We start from the raw sequence: 19,863 nt of genomic DNA, 5'->3' as shown, positions 1-19,863 counted from the left end.
GACTGAGGACTCGCAAAATGCAAAGATTGTGTCCTGTGCCAGTCTCTGTGTTGGCTCAGCAATCATAGCACTTATGGAACCATAGAATCACTTGGTTGGAAAAGACCTTTGAGATCATCAAGTCCAACCATACCTGTCCACTACTAAACTATATCCCCAAGTACTTCATCTAGCCATCTTTTTAATACCTCCAGGGATGGAGACTCAACCAGCTCCCTGGGCAGCCTGTTCCAGTGCCTGAGAACCCTTTCAGTGAAGATATTTTTCCCAATGTCCAATCTGAACCTCCCCTGGTGCAGCTTGAGGCCATTCCCTCTTGTCCTATTATCTGTCACTTGGGAGAAGAGACCAACATCCACCTCACTACAACCTCCTTTCAGGCAGTTGTAGACAGTGATAAGGTCTCCCCTCAGCCTCCTTTTCTCTAGGCCAAACAACTCCAGTTTCTTTAGCCGCTCCTCATAAGACTTGCTCTCCAGCCCTTCACCAGCTTCATTGCTCTTCTCTGGACTCGCTCCAGGACCTCAATGTCTTTCCTGTAGTGAGGGGCCCAGAACTGAACACAGTATTCAAGGTGCAGCCTCAGCTGTGTGAAGTACTAGGGGACAATCACTTCCCTGGTCCTGCTGGCCACACCGTTTCTGATCCAAGCCAAGATGCCATTGGCCTTCTTGGCCACCTGGGTGCACTGCTGGCTAATACTGAGCCGGCTGTCAGCCAACACCCCAGGTCCTTCTCTGCCAGGCAGCTTTCCAATCACTCTTCCCCAAGCCTGTAGCGTTGCATGGGGTTGTTGTGTCCATGTGCAGTACTTGACACTTGGCCTTGTTAAATCTCATCCTGTTGGTCTCAGCCCATGGATCCAGCCTGTTCAGATCCTTCTGCAGAGCCTCCCTACTCTCAAGGAGATCAACATTTCTGCCCAGCTTTGTGTCATCCAAAAACTTATACTCAACACCTTCATCCAAATCATCGATAAAGTTCATAGAACTGGAACGGAACTGGACCCAGCACTGAGCCCTGGGGACACCACTCGTGACCAGCCTCCTTGTTTGGAACAGAGGTATAGCTCAATGAAATTCGAGTACTGCAGCGGGCATTGCAAACCACTGCTTCCAGCTGTCTACATGATTTTAATGTAAAACTCTTGGGAGCTCATCTTGGCAGTACCTCGGTGATTGGGGTGTTTCTGATTTATACTCGACATAAATCATGTGGCTCTTCTATGCACAAGTCAGAAAAGGAGTTAATTTCTCTGGGCAGCATTTCTTTGTGTACACCAGTTGACTGCTTACTCTGCCTAATCAGTTCAAGTCCTGCTGAGAAAATCAACTGCAAGGAAGAATAGTTTATGGCACTGGTCTTAAAGGGAACAGTGATGGTTCCTATGAAATTAGGGTAAAGAATCTGAAATAGTAGTGAATGCTTTAAGCACTCTTGAGATAAAACTAACTCTTTTCCTGGAAAAGTAAGCAGCCAGAGTAATTCTTTTTACGCCTGCTTGGGAAGTGATTGGAGAAGGTAAAATCTGAGAAAAAGCCAATCAAGTGGCATTTTCCTCACTGTGACCAAGCAAGCAAGATGAAGAGCAAGGGAATAGATTAAGTGGATGAAAACCGTGTCTGGCTGATTAAACATAGGTACTTTGATCTCTTAGTGAACAAAATCTCTTCTAAGAGATTCATATGGGGATTAAACAAGTTCCTTACTTTAGCCTATAAACTTCTGACAGTCATGAGTTTCAATTTTTAAAAATTTTTAAGTACTTACTTGTCTTTTAAACTTCAGCTCTGAAAGTACAGAGACAGCAGTGAAATACAACAGGGGGGCAGTGAACTTTGATCTAGCAGACCACTTAGAGAGCAAAACCAAAAGATTCTAAGCCTGATTTTAAATGACTTTTCCATTTTTATGGAGAGGTTCTTCTCTCTTGCAGTTTGTAAGGGTGGGGGTGCTTTTTACAGCACTCCGAAAGCTACAGTCAAAACATTTTTCCCTACTAGGCATGTACTGTAATTAAACAAACACAAAGTGTCAGCATATTTTATTTCATGTCATTGTTCCACAAAACTTTCTGGACTCAAATCAGCCTTTTATTCTAACTTAAAAGTGTATTCTGTTTCAGTGATTACCATGTGACTGGCTATATGATCCAAGCTATAGAATAGATCGATGCAGTTTACATTTAAAAGGCACAGCTCTGGGAAGACACTACAATTGTGCTATCTTCAGCCGCCACATGATTAGAAATTGAATATTTTCCTCACGTTGGCAATATACTTCTCATCTGGTTGTGGCTTCCTCTTGCTGCCAGGCTGCAAGAATTTTTTGATTGTAGGAACGTTGCTTATTCTTCCTTTAAAAGCCTGTAAAAAGCAGCAGTAAAGCCAATGAGTCAGGAAATTATGATTCCATCCTTTACAGCTTAAAAATCAGGTGACTTTGACTGTTTCTTCTCAGACATACATATTAAACAGAGAAAGGTAGTAGCTTCGTATAGCCAGCTCAGCACTCAGCATTTTTCCATTAAATAAAAGGCAAAAAATGCATCTACAATATCTTAATCTTTTTAGAATATCCAAGTGTGAATATTCTGCCCTGGTGCTGTAAATTTTACCTTAGTTTCCCAGATGGAGATGGGAGAAATTAGTATTGAAGAGTTAAGATTCATCTGGTAAGAGGTGGAAGAAAAAAGAAAAAACAAAACACAGAGTCTGAATTCAAATCCTGCAGATTTATCTGGGGAAGAGAAAGAGGCAAGGACAGGAATACTCCAGTGCAAAGCACCATGGAAGACAAGACATAAGAAACTCAACAGCTCTTGTAATGTTTTCTGTCAGCAACATGGTACAGTGGTTCAAAAGATTTAAACATCAATTAGCTTTTAGAAGCAGGCAGTATGTCCCATTCCATACTGAGGTCAGGTGATTACTCACCTGTAGCAAAGGGAATGCAGACAGTATATCAGCCTTACATTCTTCTGCCATTAAAATTGCTTCCAGCAGATGAATGTCTGCCCAGCTTAATTTGTTTCCAACAAGATAATCCTGCCCATGGTCTTTTAAGGCCTACAAAATATGAAAAAATAAAAATTAAAAAGAAGTCGCATAGGGTGTAACATTTTTATCTGGATACTTCATTACAGGTAGGTTTCTACAAAGATACACAGCAGAGTAAATCCATGCAAGAACCTATGAAGTTAGAATGTGATAGCTATTCTCGGGACAAAAAATTAAATCAGAACTCCTGTTTCAGTATGCATGGGCTATTGCTCAATCTATTGCACCAGGTAGCTGTAGCAAGTCCAGACCCATAAGAAAGGTTTAAATCATAGAAAAGGAACAATACAAAAGTAATTGCAAGAAGCACTCAGGACAGTTTACCTGTAGTATACTTTGATTTTATTTTTTTTTAAAGTCAGGTGAATTCGCAGGTGTTTCAGCAAGATTTGAGATTGCTGCTTATAGTTTGAACTAGAATAAGAATGAAGGAACACAGTCCTTCTGCCCTCTATCCTGTATGGAAGGATTTTCTCATTGGCAAACTGCTGGTGCAAGATTCACCACCGAAGTTGTTAATAGCTCTAAGGGACAAGTGGTGGTGAACTCTGCAGCACAGCAGTTACCAGCTCTCCAGCCTCACCTTTTCCCAAAGGCTACCACCCTCAGTGCAGGAGAGAGAGAAGGAAACGTGTCTGTACCCAAGTTGCTCTAATGCTAAACAACTAACGAATGTGCACTAAAACTAGGATGGGTATTAACTGGAGACGGGCAGATTTAGGCTAAACATAAGGAAGAATTTCTTCACGATGAGAGTGGTGAGGCCCTGGAACAGGTTGCCCAGGGAAGTTGTGAATGCCCCATCCCTGGAGGTGTTCAAGGCCAGGTTGGATGGGGCTTTGGGCAGCCTGGTCAGGTGGGAGGTGTCCCTGCCCATGGTTTGGGTTGGAAGTAAATGACCTTGAAGGTGCCTTCCAACCCAAACTATTCTATGATTCTATGATTATCAGTCTATGACTTTGGAGGCCAATCCCTTCTCCAGTCCCATCTGCCAATTTAACTACAAAAGAGGCAGTAACCTCTGACAAAGACAAAGCTGAGACCTTCATGCAGTTACTTCCTATGCCGCTCTAACAAGGTCTACGACGGCTTGTCTATCAAAACCATATGGGAACTCTCAAACAGAGCACTGGAGCCAGGCTGCCTGCAGTGCTTTATGCCTCTAACTGGCTGCTGAGTGTTTAAAGTGAAGACTCATAAACAAGGATATTTTCTGTCAGTATTTTATAACACATGGACTGCAAACCCTGCTAAGCTGAATCAATGGGTAACTAAAATAGTTGGTACAGAAGGAGAATTATTAATCATTCTAAAACAATTAACTAGGCTAAAAATCATTGAAAAGTTCAGCTGTGTTTACCATAAGGAACAAAGGTTATGTTAGAGACTTCCCTCCAGTGAGTGTGCACAATACAACCTGTCATAGCAGTACTTTATACCACCTTGGCACAAGTCTGGAGAAGAGTGTTATCTAAATTTGCTTTTTTGCTTTTTAATAACTTAAATACTGACATTACCAGACTTCAAGTATTTGAAAGATTAACATGTGCAATCAATATCTCCGAGCACAGCCTTGCATTGGTGTGGCAGTGAATCAGTATGAACTCTGACTACAGGAGTGTTGGCTTATGCAATTTCTTTTTCTTCACAGGGCAACCTCTGTGTGTTTTGCTTGTGCAATTTAAGGCTCTGATAAAGAGGCACATCAAATTGCATCAAGTATTTTTTTGATAGACTTCAGCTACCTCTGAACCAAGAATTCAAGCTAGAAACCCAGCTCAGCTCTGAAACCACACGGCTTTGTACCCTTGGCACAGACTTACAAGGAGGATGCTGCACAGAAAAAGTGCTGTGAGAAAGTCCGCGTAGTCCAGCAATACAAGAGACAAAAGGTAAAGTTACAAACACACATAGGATAGTGAGATGAGAATCACAGCTGGCTCAATTCAAACAGGAAAATGTTAACACCAAAAAAAATTAAAAATGTCCCAAAAGGAAAAACAAAACAACAGAACAAAGAGCGAGTTTGTAGCAAATGGCAACTCAGTAATATCCAGGCTATGTTCCAAGGAGTAGGAAAAACAATGCGTCCCCTCCTGACCAGCTCTTCCCTAGCCAAGAAAGACTCTTCACATGCTCTTTTGGGGAGGCAAGTATAGCAAGGCTTTACCACATATCCCATGAGGGCATAACACTTCAGTGCATGCTAGCCAGTAAGTAACTGTAAGTATGGCACAAGTAGTTAAATAGTGTACTCATGCAAAATGCTAGGAGCTATCAGCCACCAAGCTAGGTTTAAAAAGCAGGATCTGCCCTTTAAAGAAGATAGCAAAGATGCTCAGTATTGAAACAAGCCCAATATTATTTTGTGGCCCTCCTTTCACATTGCTGAATGAATTACAGTTCCAGAGTTGTGCTGTCACTTCCCTTCTGGAAAGTAGGTGTGTGGAGGGAGGGGAGGGAGGCTGGGGGGCGAACATGTACCCCATCTTATTGTCTGTGTAAATTACTGGTTATTTCTCACTTACCTTTTCATAAACAGGGAAGTACCTTGTTGTAGCTCTTTCAATGATTAAGGCAAGATGTTTATCTTTTGTGTCAGCAGATTGGAAAGGAATAATCATGATCATTCCCATCAGGTCTGTTGTCCCCTCCACATACATATCAATCCTGTAACAAATATCTTGTTTAACATTTATCATTTGAACTTTCCATTTGGTTATTTTCCTGAAATACAATGCTAAAGTGATCACTGAGTAAAATGCTAATTAATTAAGTAAATGTAGCAGTTGTTTTCTTGTTCTTCCACTTTGATTACAGATCAGGTTTTTTCAAAGCACAGATCTTCATGAAGCAGTGCACAGTGTCTGTAACAAGCAAGGTACAAATAAGAGTCTGCAACTAATGTATTTTAAGTGGCGTTCACATTGATAACCTATTTGTCTGTGCAGTGGGAGAAAAGACCACATATGCAAACCACTCCAGAGGAAAAAAAAAAATAGTTTTGAAGTCTAATCATGAAAGAATCCAGGCAATAAATGGCTGCCAATTGCCAGTTCAGACATGCCAGTTAATAGTAATCCCCACAGCCTCTGGAGTTGTCCCTCCACTATCACAGACTAAATCCTTTACAGAAAGTTGTAATCAGTTAGGTTAAAAATTTAAATGAACTTACGCATGACTTTAAAAGAACCAGAAAGAGTAAATAATGATTTTTATTTTTGCATTGGCAATGGAAAGTATCTATAGTTTACACAGTAAAGTAATAGCAAAAAATGGTGGTTTATCTTTCAGTATCATTAGCCTTATTATTGTATTAATGTCCTGTGGATGCCCAGGAGCTTAATGCATTTCTGGTCTCTAATATCTTATGAGCCTTAAGGTGGCCATAACATTCTCATTATGTTAACAATCAACAATCATTTACCAATCATTAAGTTCATTCACCCAGTCCCTGGATCTGAAGAGACAAAGCACTGGCAAGTCTGTATGTACCACATTTACAAGCACATATTTCAAAGCAATATTCTTCTCATAAAAAACATGAATTAATGGAAGAGTACTATTAATGACAATATGTACTGTTACCATACCAGGCTCTCTCCTTCAGGTCTTTTCCATAGAAGTTGTATTTCCCTGCTATGTAGTTGAGGATGGCTCTGGTCTGCACCATCTTCATCCCATCAATCTCCACCATGGGCACTTGCTGAAATAGCAGGGATCCATCTTGGGAAGAAAAAGAAAGGAATTATCAGACTGCTGCAGTCCTGCACTGAATCTGAGAAAGAGACCTGGTAACTGAAAGGCTTTTTACAAGGGCATGTAGTGATAGGATGAGGGGATACTCCATCCCTGGAGGTGTTCAAGGCCAGGCTGGATGAGGCTTTGAGCAACCTCATCTAGTAGGAGGTGTCCCCGTCCATGCTGAGGGAGTGGAGTGAGGGTGGAACTAGATGATCTTTAAGGTCCCTTCCAACCCAAACCATTCTATGAACACACCAAGATATTTCCAACTCTGAGGGATGAAAGCATTCACAAGCAAGCAGGTCTCTCAATTTTTCTCTTTACATTTCACTTCATATTGAAGGTCTTACAAAAACATCACCTCATGTCCTTTTGTTATATTAGTGTGAATTTATGTTTAGGGTACAGTTTACAGAATTACCATTGCGTATTTTTTCCAGATCTTCCTTTTTTTCTATGAATTCTTCCTCAAACTGAAAAGCAAAGAGCAAAACAACACTGTGACACTCCGAAGGCAATGGGGAAGTGGAAGGGAGTCTGTAAGTTAGATTCCACCTCTCCGCACTACTCCCGATACTTCTCATGATTGTGTGGACCCCCTACTCCCATTCTTCATCTATGCTCCAATGAATAACCCAGGACTATAGTGTCCACAAACCCACAGGCATATATAACGCTTTACACTTCAAAACCAGCTTCATCATTAGAAGGACCAGTCTTCACTTAAAAGCAGCTGATGCCACGTGAAATATTGAGAAATTTGTCGTAAGTTATGCCTCTATTACACAGCATTTTCTCCCTCTTCCCCTTTGCCCTTTTTCTTCCTTCTTTTTCTTTGCCTCCTCAGCACTCGTGCTCTGCAGCTTCTCTGTGGGCAACACCCACAACTGAGCACCACTAAAAAAAGGCTATTATTTCCAATGCAGTATAAGTAGCTTCTAAGAAAATAATTTCAAAGCATTATTGAAGCAAAAATTGCATGTAGAGATTAAGATGCCTTAGGGTAGTTTTCACCTGATGTGAGTCTAGATAGCTCCCCAGTGCCTTCAGGGCACCTTTGATGATTTATCCCACTTCGGCTCTGACCCAAAGCATGAAAAGTACTTTGTTTCCAAATTATGTTTTTCATGTGGTGCGCGTGGCCTTTCAGTAGAGATCATGAGACATGGCGAAGTAATGAGCATTCAGAAAAAGTCAGAGATACACAGCTTTGGTCTGTAGCAAGACTTTAAGGTCTCCTCAGCTTAAAGTACCTTTCAAAACTGACACAACAGTTCTTTTTGTATGTTAAAATCCTTTTACTGGGCAACCATTGCTCAAGGAACACATTAAATAAATACAACATGAGAGAGCGTATTACTGATTCTAAGTATTCTGCATCACAACATGTGATGTTGTGTGTATCTCTAAGCATAGATGTAATTGGGAAATCTTCCCAAAGAACACTTATTTTAATCACAGATTAATCTGATCACTGTATTTAAAAAAGGAGATACAAACCTCAACTCCAGCTGCTGCTAACAGCCATCGGATTGACTCCATCTTCCCTCTTCCCCTGGTGTAGTGCAGCTTGGGTTTCCCCGCCATGATTTCAGAGTTCTTGATTCCTGATAAATTCAAGCATGTTTTAAGTTAGCATTTTTAGTATTCCACTCCAAACTACTAAGTGCAGTTGGATGAATGTGAAAGTAGAAGGGCAGGAGGGACTTAGATACTTCAGCTCAATGCAACCACATGCCCTGTGGCTTAGTGAAAAAAAGAAATAGTTCACACTACCAGAAAAACATGCAACAATTAAAAAAACATTAATGACAGAGTGTATAAGCATCTACTAAATTATATACGTATCTTTAAAAATATTGGAGCTTATGAGAGTTTTACAACCCAACCAGAACTGTTCCTGAATAAATATAATTTTAACCTAGTAGCGATGCAGTCTCTTCAGTAGGTCTTGAGTTTTGCGAGAGCGTCTATGTCATACCAGGCTTGAAAATGTACTATGTCAAATGAGTTGCTTCTCAAGAAGACCAACGCAGAGATCCCAGCATTATCTTCATCTGTCTCGTTATAACATTTCAGAGTCCTGTGCCTTTAGAAATATGAGCTCACAACAGCAATATATATGCCAGCATATAATTCACCAGGCCTGCTGACTTCCACATTTAGCTAGTTCTGGTTTGACCATTAACCAAATCACAATATAACCTTTATAGAAAACGCAGACCGGCTTCAAGACCCATTCCAGTTTTATGAACAACGGTTACACTGTTACCCAGGATTTATATCCTATTGGCTCTGAAAATTTAATTTTAAAATCAAAACCAAACAAACGAGACCGTGACCTCTGTTGGGCAGATACGGCCCGGTCAATGCCCCCAGCAACATGAGGCTAAAGTCAGCCCACACCACATGATAGCACTGGGATGAAACACTTGGTCCTTTCAAAATGCACTAAAATCAATTGTGTAAAATTTAGTCACATGCCATTTTATGAGCCTGGCAGCTGACGTGAGCTTGCCTGGTGCTGGAAACAAAGTTAACACTGTATTCTTATCACTTATGGGTCCTGGAAGAATGAAGCAGATTTAATAAGAGAACAAAGTCACAGGCTAACAGAGTGCTTCATCATTAAACCAAGGTTTTATCTGTTTACAAGCAGGCTTATTTATTCTTGCACAGAGATCACAGTACGCAACTGAGCTGCAAAGTGAAAACTTTGGCCATAATCCCAAAGGCATCGATGCAGAGGCACAAACAACCAGTAAAAGAGTGAGGGGGGAGACCACATCCTTGGCCTTCTCTACTGAAGTCCTTTGTGTGGGGTGGTATCTTCAATAGGTCGTATAGCAAACAGCCGTTGCTCTACTAGGGGCTGGACTTATAGGAGAAACCTGGTGCCCCAGTCCAAAATACAGCAAAACCACTCCTCAGCTTCATGCTAACCTTTGCATTGCCTACATTCCCAGACACCTCAGTCCCTCGCAACAAATTTCTCCTGGTACATGAATACGAGGTCTGACACAAAAAAAGAAAAAAATCAAACTGTGTCTGTAACTCTTTTTATTTAACAAATTAAGAAAATCAACTATGATCACCTTCAAAATTCTGATTTGACACGCAGCTGCATATGGTGCTGCAACGCTCAAAGCAATTCTGCAGATCATTTTCTGAAAGGCTGTTGAGGATCTCCCATTGTTTTTCCTTTCAAACTCACTACTGACAGAAAAATCAACTTTGAGTGAATTTAGAACCCAACAAGTTTGAGTTCCTTTGAGCATTGACTTGATTGTTGGGAAGAAGGAGCCAGATCTGGTGAACAGGGTGGGTGCTGAAGCACAGTGATGATGTTATTAGCTAAAAACTGCTTCACAGACAGTGTGGTGGGTTGGCCCATTGTCTTGATGTTAGCTTGCTGTTCACTCTTGCACACTGACATCTTCCGACCACAGGTAAGAAAACGTCTGTCCACACTGAGTGAAGCGATCGAGCTCAGCCCTGTCTCACTGTGACAGGTTAGAACATACAATCATAGAATCACCAGGTTGGAAGAGCCCCACTGGATTATTGAGTCCAACCATTCCTATCAATCACTAAACCATGTCCCTCAGCACCTCATCCACCTGTCCCCTAAACACCTCCAGGGAAGGTGACTCCACCACCTCCCTGGGCAGCCTCTGCCAGTGCCCAATGATCCTTTCCGTGAAAGATTTTAGGGAGGTGGTTGACTCGCCTTCCCTGGAGGTGTTTAAGGTGCGGGTGGATGGGGTGCTGAGGGACATGGTTTAGTGTTTGATAGGAATGGTTGGACTCGATGATCCGGTGGATCTCTTCCAACCTGGTGATTCTATGATTCTATGATAAATAGAGGGGCCTCCTGCTTCTTCGTTGCTCAGTGGGCTCGGGGTGCTCAGTTGCTTCGTTTTTTGGTTGACTCGACCTTGTGTGTGTTGCTGCGTGTGGCCACCCCGGTCTTCCTGGAGCTTGAAGCATCATCGTCGCTCGGTGGCCATGCCTTCATCATCACCTGCACTGAGACCAATCTGACAGGACATCGCTGGATTCCTGGTGGTGGTACTTAGCTGCATCCCTACCATTTTCTTGCTTAGGGATTCTAACTTTTCCTTTCTTTTTCTCTCTGTCCTATCGCTGTTATCAGTTGTTCCAGAAAATAAAGCTCACAAGATTGCACGGCATCTGACCCCGTTTGAGTCTTAATCTCAGCCTCTTGTGATCGTTTAAGAACCCTCCCTGATATTGGATTGGGACAACACCCACAGACAGACACCCATGGACAGATGCCCATGGACAGACACCCAGGACAGACGCCAGGACAGATACCCAGGACAGCTGCCAGGACAGACTCCCCGGAGAGACACCTGGACAAACCCCCATGGCCAGACGCTCTCGGGCAGCCGCAGCCCCAGACAGACGGACTTGGACAGATGGCCGGACAGAGCCCTCCCTAGGCACAGCACCCCCTGCCCCGCCCCGAGGGGCAGAACTGGGTGGGGGGACACACTGAGGCACCGAGTGATACAGGCACAAAGTCACAGAGTGAGAGTCAGAGAGTGACAGAATCATAAAACCACGGAATCACAAAGTCACAGAATTACAGCATCACAGAGTAACAGGGTGACAGAATAACAGAATCACAGAGTCACAAAATCAGAGTCACAGGATTGCAGAATCACAGTGACAGTCACAGAGACACGGAACAGCAGAATCACAGAGTCACAAAATCACAGTGTCACAGGATTGCAGAATCACAGAGTGACAGAGACACAGAATCAAGGAGTCACAGAATTGCAGAATCACAGATTGACAGAGACACAGAATCAAGGAGTCACAGAATAACAGAATCACAGGGTGACAGAATCACAGAGTCACCAAATGATAGAGTCACAGAATCACAGAGACACAGAGTCACAGAGACACACAATAATAGAATCGCAGGGTGACAGAATCAGAGTCACAAAATCACAGTCATGGAATTACAGACTCACAGAGTCAGAGAATAACTGAATCATAGAATCACAGAATCATAAAATCACAGAATCATAGAGTCACAGAGACACTCAATAACAGAATCACAGAATCTCAGAGTCACTTAGTCACAGAGTGACAGAATCACAGAGTGACAGAATTACAGAGTCATAGAGACACACAATAACAGAGTCACAGAATTATAGAATCACAGAGTCTCAGAATCATAGAATCACAGAGTAACAGAGTCATCACAGAGTCACAGAGACACAGAATCACAGGATGACCCAATCTGGAAGAGACCCACAAGGATCACCATGTCCAACCCCCATCCTTGCATAGGACAACCACAATGTTTACACCATGTGTAAATGCATGTCCAAACGCTTCTTGAGTTTTGTCAGGCTTGGTGGCATTACTGCTTTCCTGGGAAGCTGTTCCAGCGCTCCACCACCCTCTGAGTGAAGAACCTTTTCCTAACATCCAACCTAACCCTCCCCTGACACATCTTCCTGCCATTCCCTCTGGTCCTATCATTGGTCATCAGAGAGGAGAGATCAGTACCTGCTCCTCCTTCCCTTGTGAGGAAGCAGCAAACTGTAATAACCACCCCACGCCTCCATTAGTCTCCTCTTCTCCAGACTGAGCAGACCAAGTGACATCAGCTGCTCATCTTATGGCTTCCCCTCTAAACCTTTCACCTACTTTGTGGCCTGTGGACACTCTCCAGTAGTTTGATATGCTTTTTATCCTGCAGCACCCAAAACTGCGCATGGTGCTCAAGGTGGGGTGACACCAGTGCAGAGCAGAGCAGGACAATCACCTCCCTCAACAGTCCAGCAATGCTGTGCTTGATGCCCCCCAGCACACGGTTGTCGTCTTGGCTGCCCGGGCACTCTGCTGGCTCATGTTCAACTTGCCATCAAGCAGAACCCCCAGATCCCTTTCTGCAGGGCTGCTCTCCAGCCTCTCACTCCCCAGTCTGTATATCCAGGGTTGCCATGTCCCAGGTGCAAAACCTGACGCTTGCCCTCGTTAAACTTCACGTGTTTGGTGATTGCCCGTCTCTCCAGTTTGTCTAGATCCCTGCAGGGCCTCTTTGCCCTCAAGGGTGTCAACAGCTCCCCCTAGTTTCATGTCATCAGTGAACTTGGTTAATAAATCTTTGAGTCCTTCATCCAGGTCATTTATGAAGATATTAAAGAGTACTGGTCCAAAGACGCATCCCTGCAGAACCCTGCTAGTGACCGGTCACCAGCCTGATGTAACCTCATTCACTGCGACTCCTTGAGCCCAACCCATCAGCCAACTGTTCACCCACTGCGTTATGTGTCTATCCAGCTGTATGCTAGACATTTTTTTTTAGAAAGATACTGTGAGGTACACCGGGACCTGGCTTCCCACAGTTACACCCCAAGCCCTATGAGCACAGCTGAGAGGAAAAGCCATCTCGACAAGGTTGCCAGCTTGGGTTTCTGCCAGCAGTCAGCAGCTGCGGGTGCTGCACAGGCACTGCTGCTGGAAAATGGTTTTTTTTCCCTTTCTTGTTTCAATAAACTTCAGCATTTCTTATAAAGAAGTCGGTATTAGCAAGAGTTTTAGTGCCCCGAGTTTGCCCAGTTTAAAACCACCAGTGCCCAGACCATTAACTGCTTTTAGGGCACCGGCTGTTGCATTTTTCTGTGTGGTTGATTTGGTGTTTGAGTAATATGTACATTTGTGTGTTCAACTTTCTTGCTAGTCTCTCCATAGTCAAGCTTGATTTAAGTGATTATAATGTACAGCTTATAGAGAACTTATTTTTAATTGAGTTTAATATAAAGAGACATCAGCCAACATGAAGTCCAACAATTCAAGGTCTCACTAGAACCTGATACCAGTCTGATTCCTCCTCCCCCAACAGTGAGTTTTACATCTTTATGAGCATTTGTCTCTCAGTCAAGACTGTGAAGTGCTTTTAGCTGCTACAATAGACCTTTTGTTAAAGGAAACATTTGTAAAGCTACAAGTTTAAATGTGTAGTGACAAAACAGAGGTGCATTAGGACAGCCGATACCAGCTTATTCCAAGTTAAATTCAGGGGAAAGCTGAATCCAAACCTGTCATCACCATCAAACCACAACCTGCAGGCTTTTCCTGGCATTTCCCAAAACAGAAGTTGCCCACTGTTTGGGCTGAGCGCTCTTCTTTTTTCCAGCATCTCATGGGAATGCCAGGAAGACAGAACCAGACAGCCCTTAGGTATATAAGTAGCAGCAAGAAGTCACTCAACAAACTGTGTTTGAATGTCAGTAGTAAGACTTTATTTCAAGTATTCTCTTAAGTAATTTAAGACATATTGTGTTGCCCAGTGTACTCCCCAATTCAGCGAACTGTTTAATTTGCTGATAGATTAGCCTTGCAAGTCTTTGCAATAAGCTAAAATCAGTCCTGCAGCTAAGGAAAGAGAGATCAAAACCTTTTCACTATCTTCGTTAAGTTTATTGGGCTACTGCTAGAAAACACAAAGACAATGAAATAGAGTTTGTGTGCATTCAGGTTGCTGCTCAGTGGAAAATTTCCATCACTCTTTTTACATCTTTTTCTTGCAGCCGTGGTTTCCTCTGGCTGCCAGGCTGCAGGAATTGCTTTATTGTGGGGATATTGCTTGTTCTTGCTTTAAACCTCTACAAAACAAAACCAAAACACCACTGAGTTTAAGAACCACAGTAAGTGCCAGACATTTAGGTGCTTTCTGTGCTCTAAAAGTAATGTTATGACTTGATACTGCAGAAAGAAAAATAAATGCTTTATCCTCTTATGCTTTTGTGGCTAAAGCAACAGAAAGCAGCAATAACCATCAATGTCTTTGGCTTGCTAAAAGGATATTTGATTTTGATTTTGTCTTTCAATTCTTTCCTCATCCTCCCACTCTCCCGTATTTCTCTGCCAGTTTATATCAATAGTCCTGCTTTGATTCATTGCCTATTAAAATTGGCTGTTCAGTTACCTGCAAGAGGGGAAATTTGACAAGTATATCAGGCTTGCATTCTTCTGCTGCTAAAATGGTTTCCAATAACTGCACATCGGCCCTGCTAAACTGGTTGCCGACAAGAAAGTCTTGTCCGTGGTCTTTTAAAACCTAAAAACAGAGAACAAGGAACAGATGTGATTTTTTTTTTTCTCTGTATGACTTACTATGGTATCTTCAAAGCAAGGCCATACACAGCATGGAGTTATCCTCAAAAGAAGGAAAAAAACGTAAGAACATCAATAGTAGAAACAAATGATCTGACCACAACGTCATCCTAGGCATGATTTGTCAGTTTGTTCTCCTCTCAATTTCTTTCTGGCAGCTCAGTTGTACCCCTCTTGCCTTCACTTCTGTAGCTTACGTGCTGCTGTGTTGAAGGCTAAGCTTTATGAGATACTGCAAATACCTGCAAAAAATTTACAAGAGTTGCAGCCCAAGACATAGTAAAAATACCTTGGAGTCTTTCAAGCTATGGGCAGCTCTCTTGCTTCTTATTTGTTTCCTCTTCAGTTTGGGGACTATTGCATTGGGAGGTCTCCATATGTAACCTGTGCCTCGTGGTGTTGACACCCAACTAATCCATCCTCCCCTTTGTTATGGAAGGAGTTGTAATGCTTTACATGGCATGTAGGGTACAGGGGGTCTGCACTTCAGGAGGAAAATACGTAAAAGCTCATGCTGTTGTGTCTTTTTTCTGAAACAACATACAGACTGAAACATGGACATTTGGGAACCTTAGTGTGTCCTGGGGTTTTGCCACTCTACATCTCTCCCTCATTCGTAGTGCCTTCTGTCCCTTTTCTAGTGTCCTGTCACCATCTTTATTCCAGCCCCAACCAGAGCCATAGCACTTATATCTAAGTGGTAATTTTTCTTCTTTGTTTTCCTCAATAAAATTTATTTGTGTATATACAAGATGGAGTTTCAGGAAAATAATGTTAATTCAGCTACTATATCTTTGCAACATACCTTCTCAAAGACTGGGAAGTATCTGTTTGTGGCCCTGTCCACAATAGTAGCAAAATGTTGCTCCTTTTTTTCTGCTGGTTGGAAAGTATGGCCCATGATTAACTCATTCAAATCTGTCATTCCTTCCACGTACATATCAATTCTGAAAGGAAAAGATCCAGTTGGTCAAGTCCAACACAGTAGATCTGAACGGCGTGATAGCTACTGGCATAACCCTACTGAGATACTGGGAACTCTCTGCCCCTTCTATCCAACGTGCATAGGTTGGAGAAGTTCCCCCCGGGGTGCAGCAGCTTCAGGGAGTTGGTGCAGAGGTGGGGAAGCATGGATGAAAGGCAAGTGCAAAGTGCCTAACCAAAATCTAACAGGCTGTACCCTTTCCATCTTTCACTAGGGCAGATATTTCTCTGTATTAAGCTTTTTTGAACTTCAGTACAAAATTGGCACATACGTCATCCAAACTAGTGTTAAAAAATCCAGTCTGACGTGGTAAGTTAAATGGTTGGTCTATTCAATTCCTAATAAATATCTTGACATGTGCTAATTAATCTGAAGCATTTAAAAATACTTAAGGTCAAACCGTGTCTACACTCTTCCCTCCTGAACACTTCCTTCTGATAACTGTATTGACCTTTGATCTTCATGAACTCCCTTGTACCCTGCTGGCTGTTTAATCTAGCTGGTTATTACTGTTGTAAACATCACCTGCAGTCACTCAACACATGCGACATAAAAAGCCGATGTATCACCCTGAATCTAACCACGAGCTGGGATATTCTTGTGTTATTCAGAGAGGTTGTATGAACTGAGCCTAACAAACAAAAGTAGCGTTGTTACAGTACAGGGCTCTCTCCTTCAGGTCCTTCCCGTAGAGGTTGTACTTTGCTGCTATGTAGTTGGCAATGGCTCTGGACTGCACCATCTTCATCCCATCGATCTCCACCATTGGCACTTGCTGAAACAGCAGGGATCCACCTAGGGATAAGCAGACAAGGCAAGAATGCATTCAGTCTCTGAATGAGAATCATTAGCGGGTGTTTGGCTAAGTAACCACATGTATTGTTTTTATTTAGTATCATAGAAACATAGAATAATTCAGTTTGGAAAAGACCCTTAAGATCATCAGGTCCAACCATAAACCTAACACTGCCAAGTCCACCACTAAATCACAATGTCCCTAAGCACCACATCTACACATCTTCTAAATACCTCATGGGATGGTGACTCAGCCACTTTGCTGGGCAGCCTGTTCCACTGCTTGACAACCCTTTTGGTGGCAGCCTTCCTTATTTTCATAACATGGTATGGAAAACACCATGAAACCAAAACCCACTTCTTAGAGACATGTTAATAACTTAATATTATAGCAATTAGGCTCTTGAAGTTTCTTCAAATCAGAGGAGGCATCCAAATGCAGAACTTTTAGCAATCACACACTGAAAAAGACAAGTCCTTGCACTTCATGGCCGTACCTCAGATGATTTTCATGGAAGTTAATACAGATGAGAAGGACTGAAGGATCTGACCCATAAGGAGCCCGTTTCTGCCATGCTTTGGTAGGTATTATGCAAACCTGGACTCTCTAAGTGCTTGTCAACATAGAATGTGAATATAAATGCATATTGCATTATTTTTGTGACTACTGTATTGACTGTACACAATGGCATACATCTGTATAAGCATGAAGCAGGGAATAGTGAGTGGGTTTCATGAGATTCCTGCAAGAGCCAAATATTAGTTAGTGTCAGACTATAGCCGCGTAAATCCCTTACTAGTCTGCTGAAGCCTTATTCTATCCAAGAAGTCAAAATACCTTCAGGAACTGATTAGAGAAGTGAGTCAGAGTGTCAGCTTTATGAAATCATATTTCATGACTGAACAAGTGACCAGCTACATCTGTCTTTGTATCCACTCTAAGGCAACCATGGAGAGAAACCATCTGCTATTAAGGGCACGTTTTCATTTATGCATTTGTCCCAAGTTACTTTTTGGAAGTTGCCATTTCTCCTCAAGGAGATTACAAATGCCAATGCTAACTCAGACTTCTTTGAAAGCTCAAGTGAACTGGAAAAGCACAGTCATGTAATTCAATTTGGAGGAAATGTGAATAATCCCACAAAGATGGAAGCTAAAGGTAGCAAGGGGAATAGTTGCCTTGGAAAACAGGAATGTATCAGAGGTACAGGTTTCATACAGATCAGAGGTACAGAATTCTGGTTTCATACAGATTATAAACCAAAAACTTTGTAGGCTACTTAAAATGCCAATGAATTTCAAGATGATCTGATGACAGAAACCTGTATAGTAGCAGGACAGGAGGCAATCTGAACTTAAGGAAAGGCTTTTTTATGGTGATAGTGACTGAACGCTGGCATGGGTTGCCAAGAAAGGCTGTGGAGTCTCAATACCGTATTGGGCACTGTCCTGGCCAACTGGCTGTAGGTGGCCTTGCTTCAGGAGAGGAGGTGGAGCAGATGGTCTTGAGAGGCCCCTTGTGATCTCAGCCCTTCTGTGATTCAGCAAAGACTGAAGAAGCTGTGTGAATGATCCCATCTAACACACCACAGTGTGCAGCTGTGATACCTCGTGTACAACCCAGCCTATATGTTTTTTAAAAGACATGAGATTTCTTAGGTGTTCCTAATATGGTGTTCTAAGACAAACAATTGTAATTATTGGTATTGTTATCTAATTATTAAAAAGTGAAGAAAACTTACCCTTCTGTAACTTTACCAGGTCATCCTTTGCTTCCACAAAACATTCTTCAAACTGCAGGAAATACAGAGGAAAATTTGTGCTGGTACTGCATGTTTCAGCTTTCACTTTACATGAAACAATGAAAGAACAAAGGGCTGTATATTAAGGACTTTTACTGTTTTAAAAAATAAATCAGATTTGGAAGTGGTATCTTTAAAAATTTATTTTGTCTCTGTCACATCCTCTCCTCTTCCCTCTCATGAGTGATTCATATTTTGTTCAGGTAAGATTTTGGCTAAAGCTGAGGTGACTGCAAGGCACAAAGCCCCTGTCTGATGTGCACATGAGGGAGAGGAGGAGGAGGAGGAGGAGGAGGAAGAGGAGGAAGAGGAAGAGGAAGAGGAGGAGGAGGAGGAGGAGGAGGAGGAGGAGGAGGAGGAGGAGGAGGAGGAGGAGGAGGAGGAGGAGGAGGAAGAGGAAGAAGAGGAAGAAGAGGAGGAGGAGGAGGAGGACGAGGACGACGACGACGACGACGAGGAGGAGGAGGAGGAAGAGGAGGAAGAGGAGGAGGAAGAGGAGGAGGAAGAGGAGGAGGAAGAGGAGGAGGAAGAGGAAGAGGAAGAGGAAGAGGAAGAGGAAGAGGAAGAGGAAGAGGAAGAGGAAGAGGAAGAGGAAGAGGAAGAGGAAGAGGAAGAGGAGGAGGAAGAGGAGTGCTTGGGAGCGAAACAGGAACTTGCTCCCTACTGAGGGTTAGCCAGTGGTCGTTTCTGGCTTAGTCAGCAATGCATTAAATGCAGAGCTTGAAACTGCTGGAGAGTCACATTTTTTATAAGGAACAGTAAAAATACATAGTTGTCACATGCTCTTAGTATAAAAAACAGAGGCAAACCTCAACCCCGGCTGCTGCTAGCAGCCACCGTATTGTTTCCATTCGGCCTCGTCCATTGAAGTAGTGCAGCTTGGGTTTCCCAGACATGTTTCCACGTGCCTGATTTCGTACTATCTGGAATAAAGAAGTAAGTTTTGCAGATTAAAGATTCAGAATGCCAGTTTTGAGTCTCTAACTGGTTCTTGACCATTGCTCCTTTTCTTGTTTGAAACCAACGTTTTATGGGCCAAGACTCTTATCAAATTAGTAGAGGAGGTGAAAGACTGTATCGAGAGACTGCATTGTATCATTTTGCCTAAAGATGTCTATCATACGTGCAAGTCCATTAAGCAGAACTCTGTACTGACAGCAATTCACCCATGTCAAGCAAATCAAAACCCTTCTGCATCCAAGAGTATTCTGCTCTGACTACAAAGCACTATGTGCAGGATACACTGCCCTGTTTATTTTGGCATTATCTCAGGGTATAGTTTACTGTTTAATCTGATACACAGCATGAACTCAGCAGT

The 19,863-nt window shown here is 42.6% G+C and overlaps 2 protein-coding genes across 2 annotated transcripts; both read right to left on the bottom strand.

The window, feature by feature from the left end:
* Positions 1-2,027: 2,027 nt before the first annotated feature.
* On the bottom strand, positions 2,028-8,432 carry LOC138717746 (glutathione S-transferase). The gene is made up of 6 exons (XM_069851524.1): positions 8,304-8,432; positions 7,225-7,276; positions 6,653-6,785; positions 5,588-5,729; positions 2,937-3,068; positions 2,028-2,366 (listed from the first exon to the last, which is right to left on the bottom strand). Exons 1-6 carry the CDS (start codon positions 8,388-8,390, stop codon positions 2,244-2,246), a joined length of 669 nt encoding a protein of 222 aa, XP_069707625.1. The 5' UTR covers positions 8,391-8,432; the 3' UTR covers positions 2,028-2,243.
* A 5,684-nt stretch (positions 8,433-14,116) lies between these two features.
* On the bottom strand, positions 14,117-19,474 carry LOC138717748 (glutathione S-transferase-like). Its single transcript, XM_069851526.1, has 6 exons — positions 19,355-19,474; positions 18,486-18,537; positions 16,611-16,743; positions 15,769-15,910; positions 14,776-14,907; positions 14,117-14,452 (listed from the first exon to the last, which is right to left on the bottom strand). Exons 1-6 carry the CDS (start codon positions 19,439-19,441, stop codon positions 14,333-14,335), a joined length of 666 nt encoding a protein of 221 aa, XP_069707627.1. The 5' UTR covers positions 19,442-19,474; the 3' UTR covers positions 14,117-14,332.
* Positions 19,475-19,863: the final 389 nt, after the last annotated feature.

The sequence above is a fragment of the Phaenicophaeus curvirostris genome, chromosome 2, assembly GCF_032191515.1.
Source record: "Phaenicophaeus curvirostris isolate KB17595 chromosome 2, BPBGC_Pcur_1.0, whole genome shotgun sequence".
Classification (NCBI taxonomy): Eukaryota; Metazoa; Chordata; class Aves; order Cuculiformes; family Cuculidae; genus Phaenicophaeus; species Phaenicophaeus curvirostris.
This window is presented reverse-complemented; position numbering and strand designations above follow the sequence as displayed.